General features: G+C 38.8%; 3 protein-coding genes across 4 annotated transcripts in view; 2 read left to right on the top strand and 1 right to left on the bottom strand.

Moving 5' to 3' along the window:
• ano11 (anoctamin 11) overlaps window positions 1-23156 on the bottom strand; it is a 106276-nt gene that overhangs the window by 56924 nt on the left and 26196 nt on the right. The gene's annotated exons all lie outside the window — the stretch shown is intronic.
• On the top strand, window positions 8676-17119 carry zgc:92594 (uncharacterized protein LOC436996 homolog). Of its 2 annotated transcripts, none has more exons than XM_046055295.1 (8): window positions 8676-9055; window positions 10293-10970; window positions 11426-11534; window positions 13031-13126; window positions 13749-13982; window positions 14457-14479; window positions 15313-15461; window positions 16791-17119. In XM_046055295.1, exons 2-8 carry the CDS (start codon window positions 10327-10329, stop codon window positions 17090-17092), a joined length of 1557 nt encoding a protein of 518 aa, XP_045911251.1. In that variant the 5' UTR covers window positions 8676-9055; window positions 10293-10326; the 3' UTR covers window positions 17093-17119. The 2 variants fall into 2 exon arrangements, with proteins under 2 accessions (XP_045911251.1, XP_045911250.1); XM_046055294.1 differs by having other exon boundaries at window positions 16788-17119.
• Window positions 18967-23106, top strand: mrpl48 (mitochondrial ribosomal protein L48). The gene is made up of 8 exons (XM_046055296.1): window positions 18967-19128; window positions 19731-19789; window positions 20086-20117; window positions 20295-20374; window positions 21169-21338; window positions 22027-22129; window positions 22229-22318; window positions 22793-23106. The coding sequence occupies exons 1-8, from the start codon at window positions 19108-19110 to the stop codon at window positions 22868-22870; spliced, it is 633 nt and encodes a 210-aa protein (XP_045911252.1). The 5' UTR covers window positions 18967-19107; the 3' UTR covers window positions 22871-23106.

Below are 23156 nucleotides of genomic sequence, written 5' to 3'. Positions count from 1 at the left end.
GTTTTATGGTCAGGGATAGCACTTAGAGAAAGCAACTTTTCCACCCCCCTTCCGTTGGGGTCTCTTCAGCAGTCTGTTGAAGTTGATCTTTAACCCCCTGCTCCTCTCTGGGAGAGGAAAAGAGGAATTTGGAGTAGCTCCAAATTTAATTAATATAAAATACACAAATCCACACCGTTGTCCCACTACATAATTTACCTTTTTCAACACATTGAGTTATAGCCTACTGAATGCCTGATCAAAGATACAAGAATGTAAAGCATGCAGAAGGTGTGGCTTAAAGCTGTATACTGTAAATAACATCATAACACAGTCTTTAGTCACCCACACACCTGCAGGAACTCAAACAGGTCACAAGATGTGTTTACACATTTATTTTTTATGTTTAATTGATTTTCTTATTAAATGTATAGTAACATGATTTGAGCAATAGCCTATTTGATAAGAATGTGTGCTGTTATCAAACTGGAGCTCATGGTGCATCAATCTTATTATTAATCTTTCATCACCTTCATGGTGATCCAACTGCTGCTGAAATAGTTTTTTTCCCCCCTTTTTGATTAATTTAATTCATTGCTTTATTGTGACTGTTAATAATTACAAGAGTTGCAAACCCGACTCTAAAAATAATGACCTTTTAAAAAGATTTCTAAATTATTCAAGGAACCTTTTTTTTGGCGATGTAGTGTTTTGATCAATAGTCTTATTTTAAATTCTAACTAGCCATATTTTTTAAGGCTACTGTTTAAAAACAATAAATGATTCATAGTCTATATGTTATGAAGTAACATAAGTCGCTTTGGATAAATGTGTCGGCCAAATGAGTAAATGTAAATATAATAAACATTTAGTCATCGATCTTTAGACTTTAGACATTCACATTTCATAGATATACTGCTCTCTGTGACTGAGCTGAGCTTAAACACACACACCCATGGACAGTATAATCAGTAGAGCAGAGAGGCAGCCCAGGAGAAGTGAAGCATGTGAAGTGAAGATAACTTCCAAATTGATCGAGTTGACCACTGCTTGTTAATGTAAGTAAGGGCAATATAACCTAAAAAGCCAATAGGTTACTTTATCACTCCTGTTTAGACATGGAGAAACTTATGCCGAAATACAGTAGCCCCTTTAAAAGTGACTTTGCTGTTGCTGCACTAGAAACACAATTTAGTAGTAGTCATATTTAAAATCATAACCCTGTTCTGAATGTAGGCCTATTTTAAAATTGTAGAATTTTAAAAAGCCTTTTTAGTGTATCTGTGAAGATTCTCAGTCATCCATGTCCTAGTTATCCAACGAAGGGCAACTGGACTTGGTTGAAGATACTGGAAGACGTTTCGTCCCTCCCTTTTATGTAGTTCTTGTAATAATGACTAGAATAAATAATAATTTATTTAACCAATAAAAAGCAGTGAATTTGAAAACATGTTCAGTATTTATCTTCAGTCTTATCCCGAATTTTGTTGATTTATAGTGCATCATTTAAGTTGTTTTAATATTATGGCATCAATAGCAAATTTCAATGAATGATGATGTTATTAGACTTACATCTTGATCAAACAGGATATGGTCAGCATATTTATGAAGTGTAATTTATGGGATTTTCTAACGCAAAATTACTCAAAAGAAATGGAATAGACAATCTATTAGTGAAAAACAGGTTGGGCAGAAATGCACGAGTCCTACGAAAGGTCTGGACCACCACCAAATAATTTTCCGAATCTAATTAAAAAATCCACATATGAGGAAATTGATGCAGCACCTTCTCATAAATCACTCGTACAAACACTAATCTGTTCAAAGTGGTTCTTGCGGGCTGAAGTGACTGAGGGAGCAGTTAAAAATGGTGAGGGGGCAAATGTTTTTACATAGTAAAAGAGTGGGTTATCATCCTGCTGTGCCAATTTCTACACTTGTTTTCCTCCTGCAGGTGGCCATAGCCGCATTTTGACTAGATGTGAACATTTTGTTACTTTGCCTTATATTCTAAACCCAGCTCAATTTAAATACAGCATAGCCTACAATTTAGAAAAAAGACTGACTTTTGTAGTGTTTATATAGTATTATAGTCACATTCAAAGTGTACTTTTACACAACTGAAAATGTATAATGATCACACCTTTGCTAAACAATAACCTACACGGTGATGTAAAACTTTATACATGTATACTATATATCAGTGATTCCCAAAGTGTGGTGTGCACGCCTGGGGGTGAGTGAGCTGCCTCTAGGGGGTGCGCAAACAGTAAGCGTGTGTGTTAAAAAAATAAAAATATATTAAAAATAAAATAAATAAAACAGTAAGCGTGTGTCTGTGTTAAAAAATATTTGTAAAATAAAATATATAAATAAAACAGTAAGCGTGTGTGTGTGTGTTAAAAAAATAAAATAAATAAATAAAACAGTAAGCGTGTGTGTGTGTGTGTGTGTGTTAAAAAATAAAATAAATAAATAAAGCAGTAAGCCTGTGTGTGTGTGTGTGTGTGTGTGTGTGTGTGTGTGTGTGTGTGTGTGTGTGTGTGTGTGTGTTAAATTAAAATATATATGTTAAAATAAATAAATAAAACGGTAAGCGTATGTGAGTGTGTGTGTGTAAAAAAATTATAATATATTTAAAAAATAAAATAAATATTAATATATTTTTTTTAATTCATTGATTAAAATATAATAATAATAAAAAAGAAAAAGAAATCAGTATCAAATGTAAAAACAAAACAACTAAAATATAAAACTTGTCAAAATAATAATAATAATTTGAAAATCTGAGGTTCTACTGGTTGTCCTCACTTCATGGCATGAGGAGACATATTTTGCAGCAATTATTTCACATTTGGGCATTTCTCCCAGTAAATAGGGGTGTTTCTGTGTGTCTGAAATGAATTCAAATTCGAGGTATATTTGGGAAATGTTTGCAAAGTGTTTTTGTCTTAGTGTTTTATATTTGGGGCATGTGGTTAGAAAGTGCAGCTCTGTCTCTACCTGTCCCCTGTCACACTGGGAGCAGAGTCTCTCTTCTTGTGGTAGCCAGCTCTGTCTGTGGCGACCCTTTTCTATGGCCAGGCTGAGTTCACTCAGTCTGTTTGTTGTCAACATTTTTCTTAGTTTGGGACATTTTATTGTACTGGTAATATGCCAGTGTGAATTCTCTTTTTAGGGTCAGATAACATTGTAATTTACTTTGTGTTTTGGTCGTTTCTTTCTAGTATTCAATTTATTTTTCTTTCTGCTTGCTGATTATTTGGTTTGGTCTGCTTGAGTTGGTGTTGCTGTTGGGGACTTGTTACTGCAGAGAGCCTCAGGACCAGCTGGCTGAGGGGACTCGTCTCTGGTTTCAGCTCCTGGTATGTTAGGGCTTTGTGATGATATGACTGGGGGTTAACTGATAAGTTGATTGTAAAATTTAAGTGATCTTTTCTGTATTTTTAGTAAGAGGGGGTATTGGCCGAGCTCTGCTCTGCACAGGTTATTTGGTGTTTTTCTCTGCACCTGCAGGATGCTCTTACAGAACTCAGTATGGAAAGATTCTATGATTGTTTTGTCCCATTTGTCAAATTCATTATTAAGTTTTGGCCCCCAGATTTCGCTACCATATAGAATTATCGGTTCTAGTAGAAATTGGAAAATTTTAAGCCAGATTTTGATTTGAATATATATTTTAATGTTTCTTTTTATTGCATAGAAAGCTCTCCTTGCTTTATCCCTCAGATCTTTCACAGCACTTCACTCACTTTCACTCACTGGGCTGAGCAAGTGTAATGTCTGTAGTGGCAAAGGCGTTGCCAATAACAACATAGAATGTTTATCTAAACGCGCAACATGAACAGCGCTAAAATGACTAAAATGTATTCTCTATAGGAGTAAATTTTACCCGCTGGCGCTTATAGGTATAAATGCCCATTTTTTAAATCTGGCTTTATATTTGCATTTTTTAACAATATGCTACATAACACACTTTTAGGAAAAGTCAGAGACTGGGAGACTTGAATATTATATTGAAACAAAGATATATACAATAAAAAAAAAAAACGCGGGTAAATTTGACCCGTTGGCGGTTCTTGTGTTAAAAGCGTCAATTTGAAGAGTGTCATTGAGTGAAACCCCATTGCTGTGACTTTGGGCATGTTCACTGGTGTAACACCGACACTGGGCTGCTCGACATCATAACAGATCGTCATATTTTGATGTTTAGCCTATTGCAACTTCAGTAATATCGGCTGCCTTCTATTGAACACACTTACCGGAGCAGATGTCTATGAAGATTCTCAGTCATCCAGGTCATAGTTATCCAACGAAGGTTAAAATCAAGGGCAACTGGACTTGGTTGAAGATACTGGAAGACGTTTCGTCCCTCATCCAAAGGACTTCTTCAGTTCTGACTGACTGGCAGGGAAACTCAGCTATTTAACCTCAGTGGGGTCGTTGGCCAGGGTCATCGATACTGCTGGTTCGTTAGTGTTCCTGGTTGCTGTGACGACAGTCGTCAAGACTACCGGTGGCCAAGACTGAACGACCATCGTTGGTATCTTCACCTGAGGCCAATAGGTTACGTTTGTTGAGTTTCCTGGGAAGTGATGAAAGGACAGCATTGTAAGTGGGGGATAAGTGGTGGCGTAGACCCCCTCCCCTGTTCAATGACGGCTTCTCAACCCTGGTGTAGATGGCTTCCTTGACACCTCTTTCAAACCATCCATCTTCTCTGTCTAAAATGTGCACCTGGTGGTCCTCAAACGAGTGTCCTCTGTCCTTCAGATGTAGTCTTGACCTGAGGAGTTGGCCCTTCTGTGTTGAGCCATACGTTTGTGTAGTGGTTGTTTAGTCTCCCCAATGTACATGTCTGTGCATTCCTCACTGCATTGGACCGCATACACTAGATTGCTTTTCTTGTGTTTGGGTGTGCGGTCTTTGGGGTGTACCAGCATCTGTCTTAGTGTGTTCATGGGTTTAAAAAACACAGGGATGTTATGTTTGTTGAAAATCCTCCTGAGTTTCTCTGATACTCCAGACACGTATGGATTCACAATGTTGTTGCGTTTGACCTTCTTTTCCTCCTCTCCTGTAGTTTTGTTCTTCTGAGCTGAAGAATGGGCAAAGAAAGCTATTAGAAGAGCTCCAAACAACTCTTATTTAGCTGACACTCTTGGGCAGATTTACAAGAACTGTTTGATGAGGAAATCAACTGGAGGATATGTCAAACATGGTAAAAGAGGCATTCAACGCATTTAAAGATGTGGAGATGAAAGCTGAGAAAGAAGAGGACCCTGGAATGGAGGACAAAGCTGGTACTGTAAGCCTTTCAAATTTCTTCAACAACAGAGGCCTTTTTGGCTTCATTCAAGTGGCAAATGTAGCCTTTGAGAAACTCCAAGCAGTAACATCTTATCCCTCACAGAAACACAGGAGTTTGATCCAAAATTTAGAACTGGAAGTTAAAGCCAAGTTTAGCTTTTTTGAATGGTACCTAACCTACTCCAAGCCTGACATGACATCCTTAGAGTCATGTTTGTTTGTTACGAACACTACACAACAGCAACAGCAGCTGAATCCAGCAGCTTTACAGACCTTCTAGATTGTCTGAATCACAGCCTTTTCATGTCAAATGGAAGCCGTGCTAGGTTTGCGGAGGCTGAGAAAATAGTGTCTGATTTATAGGCAATCCGAGATGATTTGAAGACCATCTACGAGACAGCAATTGACGATGTCAAAGCAGCTGAGAGGTACATCCTCTCCAACATCATCTTGAGCAACAAGTTGCAAAACTCTCCCCGGCTGACCCCGGTAAGAGACCTCCAAACAATAATACACAGATTCTTGGGCACAAAAGGAGGATATAGAAGCCCTGAGTTTTACCTTTTGGTTCTGCTGTTGTTTTGGCCTGAGGTAGAGCCTCAGGTGGTGCAAGAAGAGGATGATGAAGAAGTCGAACTGCCGTCCACAGAGGATGACGAGTCAGACGACCAAACCTGGGAGGATGAGGACAAGGAAGAGGAACAAGAAACAAGAGAACCTGCACAGCAATCTCTTGAGCTCACGTTTGACCGTGACCTGCAACAGTATGTCACATTATTGAAGAAAGCGTATGACAGATCAAAGTATGCCAAGTACCAAGTAGAGGACATTACCTTTTGCCTCTGTTTTTTTTGGGAAAGGGCTCCGGATTGAGCAAATGGATTCAAAATCAAGGTTGGATGCAATCGTGGAAGAAAAAGTTGACTCTGAACTATGTGATAAACAAAGTAAAGCAATGAAGGAGAAATGGAGACGCATCGATGAAATGTGGATCAAGGGGGAAGTGTGGGGAATCCCAGAAATCCAAGATATCCTCCTTCCAGTCTAGGGAGAGCTATGCCATTCTCCCACGATGCCACAGGGGCGTGAAGAGCAGGACGTGATTCTTTGTGCTGGAGGGAAGAAAATAATGGCCGTAGCAGAGATTGAACCTGATGCTTCAGCACTGAGCCCAATGCTTTTCTATCTTGGCTTCACCATTCAGGGTCCTGTCATCTTCAAAGTGGGATTTCCTCACATGTTCGGACAGTGATTCACAAGGAACACTTTGGGAGTATAATAAATACTCAACAAACATTTGTTCGACAACATTATAGACTTTTTTCCTTTACAAAACCACAGATGGTGATGCATGAAAAGTCAGGGGATCACCAATATCAGTAGTTTTTATCGTCTTGGCACTGTGAATGTCATGGCAACCTGTAATAGTTGCTTAGATATTTGAGTAGACGATATAGTGGTATATTTAAGTTAGGTTTATTTAACCATGTTGTGTTAGTGATTTTTGCAAAGGTGGACAGGCATATAAAACATTTTCTTTCAAAATCAGGTTGACATTTTTATAGGTTGTACCTATTATTTGAATTGATGGGGAAAAGGGAGTTTCATAGGCCTGTGTCCATTTATTTGTCATTTCTGTTGTGAATAATAAATAAATAATTTACCCCATCTTCAATACGGGTTTTTCATACACATATCAATATTTATGGAAAAGGGGGTTTTGTAATTAAACATTTGCTCATGGGAGGTTAGTTCTTTACCTGTCTTTTCATTGTATTTCAGTCTTCCCCTTTGAGTTATATAAAATACTGTCTCTAGCAAAGAGCACTTCTCACTTTCATGCTGAATCGAACCTTCATTATTGTGCATCATACTGGTGCTCTGGCTCAGATATCTGGAGGAAACTGTTCCTTCTGAGTTTCCAGCTGCTGTTCACCTGGTTTAAATCGACACTAAGAATTTCACCAGACATTTGATACCAATACTTGGTGATACAGGGTAAGTTTTACTGTTTCGAATCCGGATGTTCAAGCCCCGCCCTACCTCGTGGCTGAACTGTGACACAGAAGGCTCCATGTGTGCAGGGGGCTGAATTGGCCAGAATTTTACATTACTATTGAAATTTGGTGGATGGATTGGTTGCCAAATGGTAGTGTCCTGTATCTCAGTATCTGTCAGTACAGTTACAGAAATCCATTTTAAATTTGCAGATTAATGTACCTAAAATCCATGAAATAATGTGTCTGTTGCATCAAACATCTAAACATCACTAAATAAAATATGAACATTTTGTTTGTAACACTAAATTGAAATTGGAATCCTGTGTCTTAAATACCTGTGTATTTTCTAGACGAAATGTTGACCCTCTCCAATATGTTTGCCTGGAGACTTATTAATAATTTCATGTAAAATTAGTAAATAAAATCAGATATGCCCCTCTTTAACTTTCTGCACAGTCACAATCACTGATAATATCTGATATCATGCTACCACATTTTCTGATCTATTACAAATTTATTTTAGGATTCAATCCAGTTTCCAACCTGGGGTGAAAATATTGTGGTGTGCAAGCCCTCCAGCAGCCCAAGCAGTGTGTAGTTTTTAGCAGTTACACTAAATAGTGATTGTCACTCTAAACCTCTGACGTGGTTTAATTGAATTAACCATTTAATGTCCAAAGATGTATTAGTATCCAATATTTCTCTCTCTCTCTCTCTCTCTCTCTCTCTCTCTCACACACACACACACACACAAAACCCCCCCTAATGTCCAAAAGATGATATGATGGGAACTAATCATTTGATTTATGCTCATGTTGTCGGCACTCCTGAATGGCCTGTAGTTTTATGAGCTGATGGCGGTAGCAGCATAGCCTGCTATACATCTTCAGTTCATTCAACTCTAACAATGAAGTGACTTACTCAACTAGTTTTTTATCTGTTAGCACTGAGGTTTATTTGTGTGCGACTGACTGGATTTAAAACCCTAGTAGAAATCACTTTCAGAAAGCAGTCAGACTTTGTGCTGGCTGTTTCCTTTTTTGGCAGAAAGTAACAATTAATTTATAAAACATCATTTGGTGTTCAATTTTATTTCCTAGCTGTTTGAGTCCTACCAGAATGATTATGTTTGCAGAAATGTTTTTTTTTTTCATTCCCTATTTCAGATTAGGAAAAAACAAAGCACAAAACACAACAGTTTAAAAAAAACACATGAACAGATGAGAAAACACAACAAAAAGAGAAAACACACACACAAGAAGACACATAAGACTTATTAATTGATTATATTAATAAGAACAGCTTGCTTACAACAACGTGTGACAGCCGTCATGTACCAGCGCCCTAAGCGGTCGAGTGAATTTCCGAGTCGCCCTGAAGGCAACACTTTCCCCGCATCAGACTGCCCACTATCAGCCGTCTGTTTGTCTGTCTCACAGGTGTGTGTGTGTGAGTGTGTGTGTCTACACGTCCTTTTGTGTCAAATGCCGAAAACGCCAGATGAGCAACTAAACGCCCGATGACTGGAATATTTCCCCGGACTGCTAAAACAGACAGGGCTGTTTGTGGGAACAAAAACAAACGGAGCTAACGGTCGTAACGTGTTACCATGTTAGCAGCAGCAGCAGCAGCAGCAGCAGCAGGACGGCAGGTGCATCGTCTGAGACGTTAGCCTCATCTTGTGTGAGCTTCTGAAGCTCTGGGTAAATCAGTGTTTCATCTTTGTACGAAGACAACATAACGTCGCAAGTGCCCGCATTGTCAACGTAAGTAGCGTTAATAGCCTGTCTGTCCGTCGTGTTTTGCTTTTAGCTCATCAACCGTCCCAACAACTGAGCAGCCAGGGGGGGAGATTAGTGCAGCTAACACCGGGGAGGCAAGTTAACGTTAGCTAATTGTTGGTTCGTCAGAAAAACATACTAAATAAACGGTGATAGTTTTTAGAGCAGCTTTTTATAGGCCTGTGTTATGTCCAAGGCTGTCAGGTGACGGACTGGAAACCTTTGCTCAGTAAAGGGGGACACCACCTTTACGTTTCATGTAAACAGCACAGGTTGGTAGGTTTCCAGGTTATCTCAGGGTCAAAGCCTTTAAACGGAGCCGAGACTGTGTGTGTTTTTATTTTAACAAGCTTAACTGAGCAGCAGGACAGCTGACCTTGTTCCGGCGGTTGTATGTAGCAAGACCTAAAGTTGAGTTTTACTTTCATTTTTATTATTTTCATTGTGGAAGGAGGAAGTGTTGTTGGTGGGTAAATCGGTTTCACACAATGGTTGAAATAAGACAAAAGTTAACTTGGTTACTGGAGGCCTAATCACACTAAGAGCTGCAGCTAACACTTGTTTTTATTACTGAATCGTTTGCAGATTGTCTTCCAGATTAATCAAGTATTTATGTTGTCTATAGACATCTGCTTGTGTTATCTAACCATCACTTTAAACCTTATATGAGCTTTGAGAGCCTGGGGACAAGCAAATGTTGAAAAATTGGTTAATCGATTTATTAAAAGCAGTTGCATACAGATTTTTTGTTGATTACTTAATCAATGAATCAATTCATGTTTCCTCTCTAATTCTACAAATGAGGAGGGCAGCAACTACTTTTGATGTATTTATTAATTGCTTCAGGTATTTATTAAGGTGAAATCTTTCCATCGTCTGTAATGTGAGCATTTGTGTTTTGAACTGTTAGTCTGATTTGAAGACATCATCTCAGGTTGATGGGCATTTTTCATATTGATATTTTATAGTATAAATGATTAATTAGCTAATTAAAATTAGCTCTGTCAACGATCCTTAAGTGACTTCTTCATGTTTCTAGTTTTAAGACTCAAAGACATTCACTTGAAAAGCTGCAAATCAAATGTTTTGAATTTTTGCTTTATAAATTACTTAAACAAAGAATCCCCTTTATCCCCACCTCTTCCTCATCCACCTTTTCCCCACTTCTGTCCATCCTTCTGTTCATCCTTTTTCATCTCCCACCACATCCTCCCGCCTCCAGCTCACCCCTCTGACTTCACAGTCTAAAAACTGGCATGGCCTCGGCCCAGTCAGAACAGTCAAGCGTCCTGCAAGAGGAGCTCACCTGCCCGGTGTGCCTGGACCTGTACCGCGACCCTTACTTGCTTCCTTGTGGCCACAACTTCTGCAAGACCTGCCTGGACCGCCTAAAGCGGCAAGCTGATAGAGGTCGCTTTCGCTGCCCAGAGTGCCGCGACAGCCACCGGTGTGGCATCAACTTTCAGAAAAACTTCAAACTAGCCAATATTTCTGATGACTACCGTCACCGGCGCAGAGCTACCACTGCAGCAGCTACAGCTTTAAAATCCAGAGAACTGCTGTCGTGTTCTCTAGCAGCGCAGCCAGCCAGGAGTGTGTTTGCAGTTCCATGTGACTACTGCCCCTCAGTCGCTGCCGAGGCGTCGGGCTCCAGTTCTGCTGGGGACGGGTCCTCCTCTGCCTCCGTTTCTCAGGAAGAGGGTGGCAAGCAGGAAGCTGCTGGTGCTGCCGCTGCTGCGTCGATGTTCGCGGTCAAGACGTGCCTGAAGTGTGAGGTGTCGATGTGCCAGGAGCATGTAAAGCCACATCTGGAGCTGCCGGCGTTCCGCGAGCACCCGCTGACAGAACCGATGAATGACTTCTGGAAGAGGAAGTGCCCAGATCATGATGAGATATACCGGTAGGAGGCATGTGCACTCATATATTGCTGTTAATATTTTGTAAAGGTGGGAACTTACTGAAGCTATTTGAGTCAGTGATGACCAGCTGATATTAACTACGGATACACGGAACACAGTGGAACAATGTATATTTTTATATTATATTGTATGTTTCAGGCTGAAGCTATTTTCATTATCAAGTAATGCTGGGAGTGTGAATTGGTGTGGCTTGGATCTTACTACAAGTTTCTACACCAAGGCTAATTCTTTTGCATACTATGTTTCAATAACGTATACAAAACCCAACTGAACAAACATATTTACATTAATATCTTTTCCACTCCATATTTCCCACATTGCGTTTTTCGCCGCATTTGGAGCGGCACTCACTCCTTAGTGAGTCCAACCTGTTATTTCAATACTGAGCTGTCCTTTATAAGGTTTATCTGAGTTTTTACTTGGTGTGCGTCTCCAGGTATTACTGCATGGATGACAAGGTGTGCGTGTGCAACGCCTGCACCATAGAAGGAGGACACTCTGGACACACAATCAAGACCCTGAAAAACACGATGAAAGATCTCAAGGTACCCTTTTCATTGTCATCGTGGTTCCTGCACAGATTAGAAAATTCTGGATTATTATAAAGGGACATAACGTAGGAAATTCTCACACCTTTTAAATGTTATAGAAATGCTCAGGAAGCCTACAGAACGATTGCAGTTTAAATTCAATGGGACTGAATTTTTTTGTTTTTTATCCCCGCAACATCCCCCATAGTTATATTTAATTCTCTTTATTAATTAGCACTAAATCCTTGTATCAAAATGAATGATTCAGAAATAAATGTGTTGGAGCTCTGCGTTTTGAAGCCTCTTCCATTCGGTTTAACCACCTTTTGATTGTTTGGCTCGCACAAAGTCTTGTGATGAGTCTGGAATCCTGATGAATGGATATCGTCAGTGTTTGGATGGCTCTGTGTGTAAATGAATGAATGAGTCACATGACTCTCTGGTCTTTTTATGGGAGAGTTCAGTCCACTTCCTGTGCTTCCATTCTCCTGAGCAGAGTGTGAAGTTGAGAGGCTTCCAGTTCATTGTTATAGATATTTAGTCCAGAAACCTGTTGTCCCACTCGTCTTGGAAAACCTGGAAAACAGTTGACCTATTTTCCAGGCATGGAAAATGAAAGTAAGTCAAATGTCCTGGAAAGTCTTGTGTTGTCCTGGAAAATTATGTTAACAATATGTTGCGGTTGCTCTGTTTTGTCGCGGCAGCGTTGTGAACACCCCCCCCCCACTTGGTAGCACAGGCTGGATGACATAAATTCAAGTAACCGAAAATCTCTGTAATGTAAGTTGGATAATCTTCCTAAGGTAAATATTAGTCACTGCTGGCTGGTAACTGTTTTTTATTGGGTTTATAGATTAACATTTTCCTCTCAACTTGTTTATAAACGGTTGAAATTTTTTAAATTGGTCAAAACAGCTCTGGCTAGGAGCAATGGTTTCAAATGTGTTGCGTATTGCTGAGAAAGTTGGATAAAAATGAACAGGAAGCCGGGGTTAGGACAATGAATGGGAGCCGATGTGCATCAAACACCAGATAAATATTGACACCTTTTTTATTACCATTACACCGAATTTCAGCTCAGGACCACAGTGATATTATAAAGCTAAAGTTCAAGAGAATACTGGGATTTGTTAGTAGGCAAAATTGTAGGCTCTTATTTATTGGTGTTCAGGCAGCAGTGGTTAAAATATAATTCATTTGAAAGCACTTGAAGAGATGAGGACGCTATTTAGAGCTGAGATCTGTGAAGCCAGAGTTGGCTTCATGTAACACAACACACACAATATTGTCAGTTTTCTACTGTTAGCTATTCAATAAAAGAAATAACATTTCCTGTGGATCAAAACGTTGAGGTGAGATGTTTCAATAGGGGAGGAGGAGGAGTATTTGTCATTGGCACAGTTAGCACTCAATTATGTCTTCAGCCCTTCAGCCCCTACACTTATGTCTTTTGAATTATTTGAAGTTGTAAAATCATTATCTCTGTGCTTTTTGCTCTTCATGTTCTCCAGGGCACACTGGACAAGCAGCTGTACAGGGTTGAAAGGAAGTACAGCATGGCAGAGAGAAAACTCCAGGAGCAGAAGGAGAAGGAGCGACAGAATAAGGTACGATGGCACACATTTAAAATACAACAGGGCTGACCAAGTTTAAGACTAGAAATTAGTGTTTGCTTTGTTACATTTGAATTGATGGCACCACTGAGCTTCTGACCTAATACTGGCATACTGAAATCTTCAACATACCTGGTAAAGCGATCACAATCTTTTGTTTTTAATTGACAGTACCTTATTTTATAGGTGTTTTTCATATGTAATTACTCTATTTTAGTGCTACATGTAAGGCATTTTCAGTATATGAATTTGAATTAGGGCTGCAACTATCACGTATTTGTTCTATAAAAAAATTTAACTCCTATCACAATATCCAAAGTGAAGTCATCAAACGCCTTGCTTTGTCCAACCTAAACCTCAAGACCACAAAATATTCAATTTACAGTAATATAAGAGAGAGAAAAAAGGCAAATTCTCGCTTGTGAGAGCCTTGAACTAGTGAATGTTTGGCATTTTTGCCTTGAAAATGAATTACGAATGATTAATTGATCAAAATAGTTGCCTGTTTTCTGTCAATTGACTGATCATACTGTACTTTTCCCAAAGCAAAAGCACTGTCATCCTGATGACGCCCTGTGTTATTTCTCTTTTCCTCCTCATCACGCCCCTCATCTAGAAGTTTATGGACGACTCGGAGCAGGGCTTGACCAGGCTGGGTGAGGAGATGAAGGCCAAAGTGCACCGCTTCGTCACCAGATTGCGAGAATGCACACGTACTCACTGTGACACCAACGGGCCGGCGATTCAGAAGAACATCTCCAGGATCTGCCAGGACCAGGCCCGTCTCCAGGAGGTCCGCTGTGGCATCGAAAGCCTTATGGCGGAAAACGACCCTTTCCGCTTCATCGAGGTGAGTCACATCGCTCAGCGCTGACGAGCTGTTTGCATGTTTTGGCCCATTAAGCACAAATCACATACTCTTTACACCTACGTATTTGAACTTGCCTTTGAGTTGTAGTAAATAGTGTAAAGTCGTTTATGTGAATCAACTTTTCAATGATTAGTAAACGTTAATGTAGATAGGTAGTGGAGTTCATAATGTAATTAATGTAGGTGGGAAGTGTTCAGTTTTAGAATAAACAGAGACAAATTTGATGGCAGCTACATTTTTTAATACATATGTACATTACAAAAACAAGTTAACATTTGTTAGACATTCCCAGGCAGTCTTGCTCCTTGTGCATAAGGCTGCAACAACCCTTACTACGATGACCAAATTAATTTATCCATCCTCGTCTTTCTCAGTTCTCATTATCTGATTTAGCAAAAATAAACATTTTGTGTATGATTTGTGTCCAATCATCTGTTTTGTACCTTTTTTCAGGCATACAAGACAACAGGAAAACAGTAAGTACTGCACCTATATTCATTCAGGGCGACAACTAACAATTATTTTCATTATCATGTGCTGATTATTTACTCGATTGATTGATTGACCGCATTGTTTAGAAAATGTCAGAAAGTAAAAAGTTTGTTAAAATTTCCCACAGTCCAAAGTGATCTATTTTGATAGCTTGTTTTATTTGACAATAGAAAACCTGACATTTCTGACATTTGAAGAAGCTGTGACCAGCATGTTTGGCATTTTTGCTTAGAAAATCAAACATTTGGAAATCTAATTTTAAAAAAGCCTTAAAGGGGCAGTCATGTAACAATTGATCATACAACACAAACTTTCCTTGTGTCTCTCCTCTGCTCATATCACTCCACTAAGCCTCCTTGCCATATACAAGTGCGATAGTACGATAAGTGCAAGTACGATATATAAGTGCCATGGTAATGAACATAATGAGCCTGAAGCTCGATGTGGAGTGGGGACGTGTTCACACACGTTTTTTTGTACTGTACGCTGTTGTTGACAAAGGAGGGACGGGCAGTTTTTGGGTGATGGTTTCTCAAACATTGTGTTTGCAAAACTTCAGAAGCCACGAGCTGAAGATATTGAGCTTGACTGAGTCACAGCGTGCGTGAGGAGGGAGGCTGTGCAGCGTGTGCATGAGCAGTGATTGACACTGCGTTAGAGACTGCTCCTGGCTCTGATTGGTTGTTTTGGCGGATCCTTGCAAATGGCATCAGGAGCATCAGATTATGTCTAATGTACTACTGTCAGGATATAGTGACAGCAAATATGCCAAAACTGAACCTTTAATCCACAGTGTGTGTGTGCGTGTGCTTTTTAGGTGCCGTAGGCAGCTAAGAAAAAACATGTTCTATCCAGAATACGTGGACATGGAGACGGAGGTTCTTGGAGTGATGATGGAAGAAGAAATGAGAAAGTTCCTTGATGAGGAACTACCATGCCACATTGTTGCTGTCATTAGTACCGTGTGTAAGGAGTTTTCATTCATTAAATCATCCTCAAATTTCAGTTTGTCCTGAACGCTGTCATCCCCATGTGCCATGCTCAAAGATATTGCCTGATATTATTCAGTGAGCTCATTAGACTCACTTTAAGCCTTTTACAAAATCAACAAAATGTCAACATTGATTCTACCGATGCGTTTGATGACAAAACTAGAAAGGCTGTAGGCGATGTAACGCTAGATAACGTCTCATTATATAACATAATGGCAAGGCTTGATCTAACAAAAGGATCCTAATGCAAGTCTTTGATAGAAGGCGATTGTTGAATTCAAGAAATACATGAAAAACATGATGACGTTAGCCCGCAGCCTTTATTATTAGCCTATTTGTTTTTACCGTCATTATTAACTTTCCAGAGAAGAGTAGCCTTCTGCCGGGATCAGTGAGGGATCACAGGAGGAGCCACCAACGTTTTCCTCTGTTCTTTGGACACAACAGTGCCTTTGTCTCCATATCACTGTAAACTTTTTGACAGCATCAATACTCCGCTGGATGCCGGATATGCCGCGGAGACTGTGTCCACTATTTTAGCCCTCTCTCTCTTTCTAATCTCCCCAGTTAAGCATTATGTGGATTTGGATTTCTCAATGGAGGTTACAAACACCTCTAAGTCATCTGAATTGAAGTTCAATCATAGTTGTTGTTTCTGCTCCATTTTCAGTGTATGTTTCATTAAAAGAAACTACCAAAACAGCGATTAAAAGCCCTTTAGCTCGACGAAATGAGAAAAGTGGTATTGGTTGCTAGGTAACAGACATAAAAGTTGATAACCTATGTTGGATTGAGTATTTAGGATTTCCTAACCTGAGATAAGTTAGGATGAAATAGGATTCCTAAAGTTAGTTAGGATTTGCTTCTGTAATACCAAATTGAGAAAAATCCTAATTTAGACTGTTCCTTTCTTAACTCAAGACTTAAAATAGGAACTTTCTGTAACACGACCCCTGGAGAACAAAAACTGAAAATGCACCAGTGACAAATTATCACCTTATAAAGTAGTTACTGTGAACTTGTTAGCACACAGTTTATAACCTATTTACACATCCTGCAGACACAAAGCAACATCTGCATTTATTTTCATGTTTCTGTCCATCTGATAAATGTAAGCCCCAATATTCCCTCTTTTTAGCTGCTAAATGCTCCACTCTGTTCACCATCTAGTTGCTAACTGTCTATTTTTAAAATATAAATATAACATAAGTGCAGTTTCAATGTATCATATTTCATGTTAAAGTGTCTGCTTAATACCAGAGTTCAAGAAGAATTTTTTTTTTTAAATGTGTCCGCTCAGCAGGTCAGCTTTCCGATCTCGAGGAGGAGGAGCAGGAGGAGAATGAGGAAGAGACTGTGGAGGAGGAGGAGGACGACGATGACGACGACGACGACCTCGATGACAGCAGCGTGGAGGAAATGAGGAGCGAGGGGGAGGAGGATGAGGACGAGGAAGAGGAGGAGGAAGGACACGACCGGAGTGAGCTGGCTGATGAGCTTTACAGCCCGGGGGAGGAGGAGGAGGAGGAGGAGGAGGAAGAGGAAGAAGAGGATGAAGAGGAAGAGGATGGAGAAGAGGACGACGAGGAAGAGAGAGGGGTCTAACTGAGGACTTGATTTGTGTGTGTGTGTGTGTGTGTGTATGTATGTATGTGTGTATATATATATATATATATATATATATATATATATATATATATTTACACCTATGAAAGCACTTTGGATTTGATCCGTGACTGCAAAAGATGTTAAGGATTTAAACATCTGTGTTAGAGTTGCACCCGTCTTCTCTTTGAATGTCCCTTAAACGGTTAAGAACTCGAGCAGCTAGCCACATTTTGCCTCAAACCCTGAGATGACGACACTGGATGATAACAGAACTTTGATTTATAACTAACTGTGCACTGAGGATCTGCCAATGTGAATCTCATGCTAAACCTGTGTTACGTACTCCTGAACTTAACTAAGGTGCTTTATTGTAGAAGCTGTTTGCTGTATACGAACACACACACGGATGTGAATGTATGATGACAGAATGTGGCTGGAAGGACTCAAAAACTTCAAACTAAATTTGGCAAAACGTCTCTGATGCCGGATTTTCTACCACTTTGCAGATTTGATCTAATTTGTTTAGAGAACTTTCACCTGTTCACATGAATTTTTGATACAACAGGTGCTAAGCAGACAGAGCTTCTGAAAGCTTCTGAATTAATTTTCCTTCCTGTCCCAAGCATAGAAAATAATAACACAATATTTTAATTTCTTGAGTTTCCCAGTTTTTCCATCACCATAGAAAGCCTTTTTGACCCGTATCTTTGTAAAGAGGCCACGGTTATGTGACCCGAAGGAGAGCGAACACGCAAGGCTAGAAACAATCTACTTGAATGAGTCCTGCGTGTATGGATTGTTGTGATTGTTTGGTTCATGGTAGAGTTAAACATTGCAAGCCAAAGAGTAAGGATGTGTGTGCGCATGGATACTTTGAAAAGTCTGTTTGCTTGGCATGATGTTAGAAAAAGAAATGCAATGTGTTAATAACAGTTTACATAGGCTATAGGATGACTTTGCTTTTCATAGTTGTGCTTTAAAAGTAGTTATTGCTTTGTTTAAAAAAATGTTGCTATGCACAGTTAATACATTATTCTCTAAGTATTTGTTTCAGGTGATGAGGAACTTTGCACTTTACTACAAAAAATGCTATGTTAGGCCTAAAACGTTTGAATGTTAAAAGTCGATTTTTATTTTGATACGGGTGATTTTGTGAGGGGCCAAACTAAAATACTTAATACATAATAATAAAGCCTGTTCAAATGTGCACAGTTGTGTAGTTGTCCTTTTATGAAAAACCCTCCTGTACATGACTTAACTTCAGTTAGATTTGGTCTAGAGGAGGGCAGAGAGAAGGTTTGACTTAAAATGTTACACTACACTTAAGAAAAAATAGTCTGCCTGATAACCAGACTGAACTGCTATTTGACTTTTATTGACATTTCTGTAAAAGACCAGATGTGGGCATTGATTCGGGAGGGAAGAAAAGTGACATAAAAAAATTAAATAATGATAACACCTTTAGGATTTCAAATAAATACAGTCACATACAAATGTAAAGAAACCCCCAATGAGATTTAAGATAAAACATAGATGCAGAATAGCCAGAAGAAATTAAGCATAAATAAATGGCTTTTAATATGAAATGGATGTAAGTGTTTTGAGAAGGGACCTGTCATTTCATTGTGATGTAATTTTCTTGGGATGATCTGGCAGTGGGACATTGTCACCGGGCCAACAGCATCCTCATTTAACAGCGTTAATTACCGCTATTTTATACATGTACATACAAATACATGTACTATTATATAATATAAATACCATTACATATGCTGTTGTTATTGAAGAAAATCGGAATGTGGTTTATATGCGGATTTATGCCAAACCCAAACACGACCCGGAACGTTTGTTCCAGCCTGTTTCTGTGACGGTCATAAAAGACGACGGAGCTGCTTCCGGCGTTAGTAACAGTCAGCGCATGTTTTTGCATGTTTTTCTTTTTACTATAGTTGGATGTAGATAACTCAACGAATCACCCCGCAACACGCAGTGAGACAGAGAGAGGTTGAGCCATGAATCCTGCCTTTCGAAAGGTAATTTATTTTTGTGTTTAACGTCAGTTTGTTCACAGAGGTCACACAGCAGTGATTAACTCCAATGGCACCATTAGTTACTGTAGAGGCGTCTGAGCCTTTACTTCACCACCGCTCTGTCCGTGTATGTGAAAATATAATGAATATTCAATGAAATGAAGCACAGGAGAGCAGCTAGCTTCTCGTGTCATCACTCTGGAAAGCTTGGACCAGCAAAACGTAAGAATTATCAATCAAGAAATGACCAATATTATTTATTATATTATATTAACTCGTGACTGCCATTTACCAGGATTGCAACCTGTCATTCAGTTAGTTTTTACAGATTTTTATATAGGAGTACAAAGGCTAAAAACCTTTAATCAAACGGACTAATAAGCAGAAATCATTGGACATGCTCTGAATACCCAGATTTCCCTTCTTCTTGTGGACAATTTGTAGAAGTTGTTTCCCCAACTCACAATAAAGAGTTCAGTTCAGTTCATGTGTAAAGAAAAAAGGTTTTTAGTTTTATAGATTAGCTTGATCATATTCAAAACTAGATTATATTGATTAACTAATGCTCCAAATAAAGATGCTGATGTTATTGTGTTTTTATCCAGATGCAGGTTTCTGTCACACAACAGGCATTTGTGTTAAATCAAGCGCTGACATTATGCCGGTAAGTCTTTGCAATGATTTTATATATTCTCATTATTGGCCTAACTGACGGCTTTATTGGAAAGGTGTGATGATTGTAGTCGTTCATAACAACAACCATAGAGCCTCAGGTTAAAAGATTTGAATATAAAACTTGGGTATCATGTTTACAGTTTTGACCATTTTTTTATTAGATATGATAACGTTTGTGCAACAAAGTAACTGCTGACACTTGGGAAGATTATTTATAAGTGTGTGAGATAGGTCCTCTCTTTCTCATACTATTTCTGACTAATAATTATACTGTTTTATTTTAAGCGCCACACCATCCATCCGGCCTCCTGTTTGGGGTAAGTATTTAAAGATTACTAAGAAAAACAATTGCATGTAAATTTGCACGATAAATCCTGTATATGTTTGTTACTGCGGTCAGAACGATTTTAAATGTATCTTGCATACCAAGATGTCTGGCATGTGTATACAGTATATGTATTTAAATGGGCAATTTGTTTTCTCTTCATCCTCAGCTTCTGTAAATGAAAGACAATACAGATCCATGCCAACTCACGGGATTGGAAGGTGGAGACACCTTTTACCTAAAGAAGCGGTACGACCCTAAAACGAGATTACACTGGACAATTATTATTATTTGTTATTGTTATTTCTGCTGCAAATCCTGCCTCTCAATAGAGCTGTAAGTGTGTGGCTGAGATTAGGCAGAATCATTAAAGAGAATTCAATAACAAGGGTTTCTGGCCTTAACAAGATAACATCTATTTATCGATTCCAATTTTTTTTAACACAACGTCAACAAAGTCAATGTTTAAGCTTCAAGGTTTAATTTATTCTAGTCAACCAACTCTTGACTTTTAGACCTGAGACTACACTTTGTGATGCAATTTTTAATTCAAACCGGTACATAAGATTGAGATGATCTGGTTTTCAGTCTTCCTGATGATAATGCTACCTCATTCCAAAACTACACAAAACAGATTACAGTTTACTGAAGGTTCAGCGATCGTCAAGCAGTAGTCAGGTTTGAACAAATTCACCCAATTTGTTTGCAGCAATACGAACACAACCCATATAGCGCATTAATTTATTGATTTAGTTTACCGATCGGTCAATAGGTCATGCAATAGGTCAAGGCAATTGATTTTAAGAGCACCCTCTGCTGGACCACATGGCAAACTACTTCAGATTGTCTGGCTCACGCTCTGTAATTTTTGAATTTGAACAGGTCGAATAGATAATTTCAATGTTTGAATTAAACTTTGAAAAAAAAAAATTATATCCCTAGCTTGCTGTATGTCTAATCTGGACTAAAGATATAAAACTACTGGTATTAGTAACGTCATAAATGGCCGTTATAAATAAAGTGTTTCTTGTTTTTGTTTTTAGCCAAAGAAAAAAAAAGACAAACACCAGATGAAACAAATCACGGCAACGACGGATACAGCGTACGGGACTCTGAATGTGAAAGTGTCGGGTTATGACATGACAGTGGTGGAGCATTACTCCCAGTACATCCACAACCTCTGCAACCGGCTCGGCATCAAAGTGGCGGAAAGGTGAGGATATTTAGAAAGAGAACAGTTTTTAACAGAAGACGTCAGCAGGTAACAAGTAGTACAAAGATAAAAACAGAAATGAATGTTGTTTACACATGCAACATCTAAATTATCCAGTTGCTTGGAGGAAAAAAAAGCCTGTTATCTGGATAAACTGTAGGCTTGTAGCAGGTGTTTTTGGTGAACAGTTCATTAGAAATTATTCCACATAAATGTTATTCAAAATCTAATTATCTTTCCGTGCGTCTATGACTGAAAGATGCTAATTTTGCAAAATTGCGGTGTCTTGTATTCCACTATGGGGTAGGCCAGATATTTGGCACGACACAGAAATAAATACTAACTGTATTCGGGTGTGTTGGATCATAACTCTATGAAAGAATCAAGAAATTTAACACACTGTCAATCACTGGTACTCACTTTATTCACATTTACATTTCAATCCTTGGAGCTTCATCAAGTCACATTCATACTCAACAGCACATGTATTGTGTATATATGTAAACATATTAAAGTTTTCTTGCAATTGTAAACAAGACTAGTAAGTTTACAGTAATAAAGAGATAGATGTCATGCAGATCATCCAGTAACACTTCCATTTTTGATGCTTCAATTCCTTGATGTGTCTTCTTTGCAGCACAGTAGAAAGGATCCTTTGATCTCTTTAATTGCTGCTTTTCACTCACAGCTATGCTTTGCCAACCAAGAGCACAGAGGTCATGCTGATGCAAGAGCAAGGCACCAAGATGTACGTTGATGCCATCCTGAAGACTCATGAGCGAGTTGTCCAGGTAAAACTCATCTCCTGGAAGTCTCCTTATAACTCCATGCTGTTAGTTTCCTGAAGAGTTTTGAAGACCTGACTGTTGCCCCGTGTCATTTATCTTTAGTTGAGCAGTCTGAATGCTGCACTGTGTCCTGTTTTCATGGACGTTCTTTTAAAGAATCAACCAGAGGGAGTTCAGCTCTCTGTGAAGGAGGTGAGTTAGCATGATGACAGCTCTGCCACGTTATGCTGGAGCACATGAGAATTGTTTTTGCCCCAGACCACATAAAGATGTGGAAAATCAAACAAATCTAAATAGTTTTGAAAATTCCTTGATTTCATGGAAAGACAGATGTAGACAAAAAATACAAAAAGTCAGGTGTGTCTGCATACTTTTGACTATATAGTTTAAATGAATGAGATGAACAAAGTAATTCAAATAAAACACCTCTTCATTATGAAAGCCTCGAGTGGTTGAAGACAAGACTACATTTAAAGTCAGACAAAATTTCATTTTACCACAAGCAATATCTGTCCTTGTAAATATTCTGTATAAGATTTTTTTTTATCGTAATTATTGATTATATACAACCTTAAAGTAAAACATTTTGTGGTTATTTATTTTTATTTAGTGTTTAACATGTAAGTAAAGATCTCTCCGCCTCTCCCCTCTCTGTTTTCCTCTCAGCACACCGAGGCTGATTTTCAAGCACGGTTCAAGGGCCGTCCAGAGCTGGAGGGGCTCATCGCTCAGATAAGCCAATAGGACCTCAGACGTTACGCCTCATTAGCAAGGAATCCCTGTTTGATGGTGTTTATTTATTCCTCAGTTGAATGCTGTTAAAGGTGATCATTTGCATTGAAATAACTGTACACATTCATGACGTTTTTTGCCTCCTTTTTTCCAGTTTAAGACATGTCATATTTAAAGCTTCAGTTCTGATGCTTGATTGTAAATGTTATGCACAAAAGTTATAAATACATGCTTGTATATGAAAACTACACACGTATTCTTTGTTTATTTTGGATAATTTGCTGCCTATTACGGAGGC

The sequence above is a fragment of the Micropterus dolomieu genome, linkage group LG08 (assembly GCF_021292245.1).
Source record: "Micropterus dolomieu isolate WLL.071019.BEF.003 ecotype Adirondacks linkage group LG08, ASM2129224v1, whole genome shotgun sequence".
NCBI lineage: Eukaryota > Metazoa > Chordata > Actinopteri > Centrarchiformes > Centrarchidae > Micropterus > Micropterus dolomieu.
The sequence above is the reverse complement of the archived record's forward strand: the minus strand, read 5'-3'. Positions and strand labels throughout refer to the sequence as shown.

What these genes read in the sequence shown, in the direction of transcription:
- zgc:92594 (XM_046055294.1), top strand. Translation starts at nt 10,327, where the DNA reads ATGGCCTCGGCCCAGTCAGAACAGTCAAGCGTCCTGCAAGAGGAGCTC. An exon ending in ACACGATGAAAGATCTCAAG is followed by an intron (nt 11,535 to 13,030) that starts GTACCCTTTTCA and finishes CATGTTCTCCAG; the next exon opens with GGCACACTGGACAAGCAGCT. An exon ending in ACCCTTTCCGCTTCATCGAG is followed by an intron (nt 13,983 to 14,456) that starts GTGAGTCACATC and finishes ACCTTTTTTCAG; the next exon opens with GCATACAAGACAACAGGAAA.
- mrpl48 (XM_046055296.1), top strand. Translation starts at nt 19,108, where the DNA reads ATGAATCCTGCCTTTCGAAAG. An exon ending in CTCATGAGCGAGTTGTCCAG is followed by an intron (nt 22,130 to 22,228) that starts GTAAAACTCATC and finishes ATTTATCTTTAG; the next exon opens with TTGAGCAGTCTGAATGCTGC. An exon ending in TTCAGCTCTCTGTGAAGGAG is followed by an intron (nt 22,319 to 22,792) that starts GTGAGTTAGCAT and finishes TTTTCCTCTCAG; the next exon opens with CACACCGAGGCTGATTTTCA.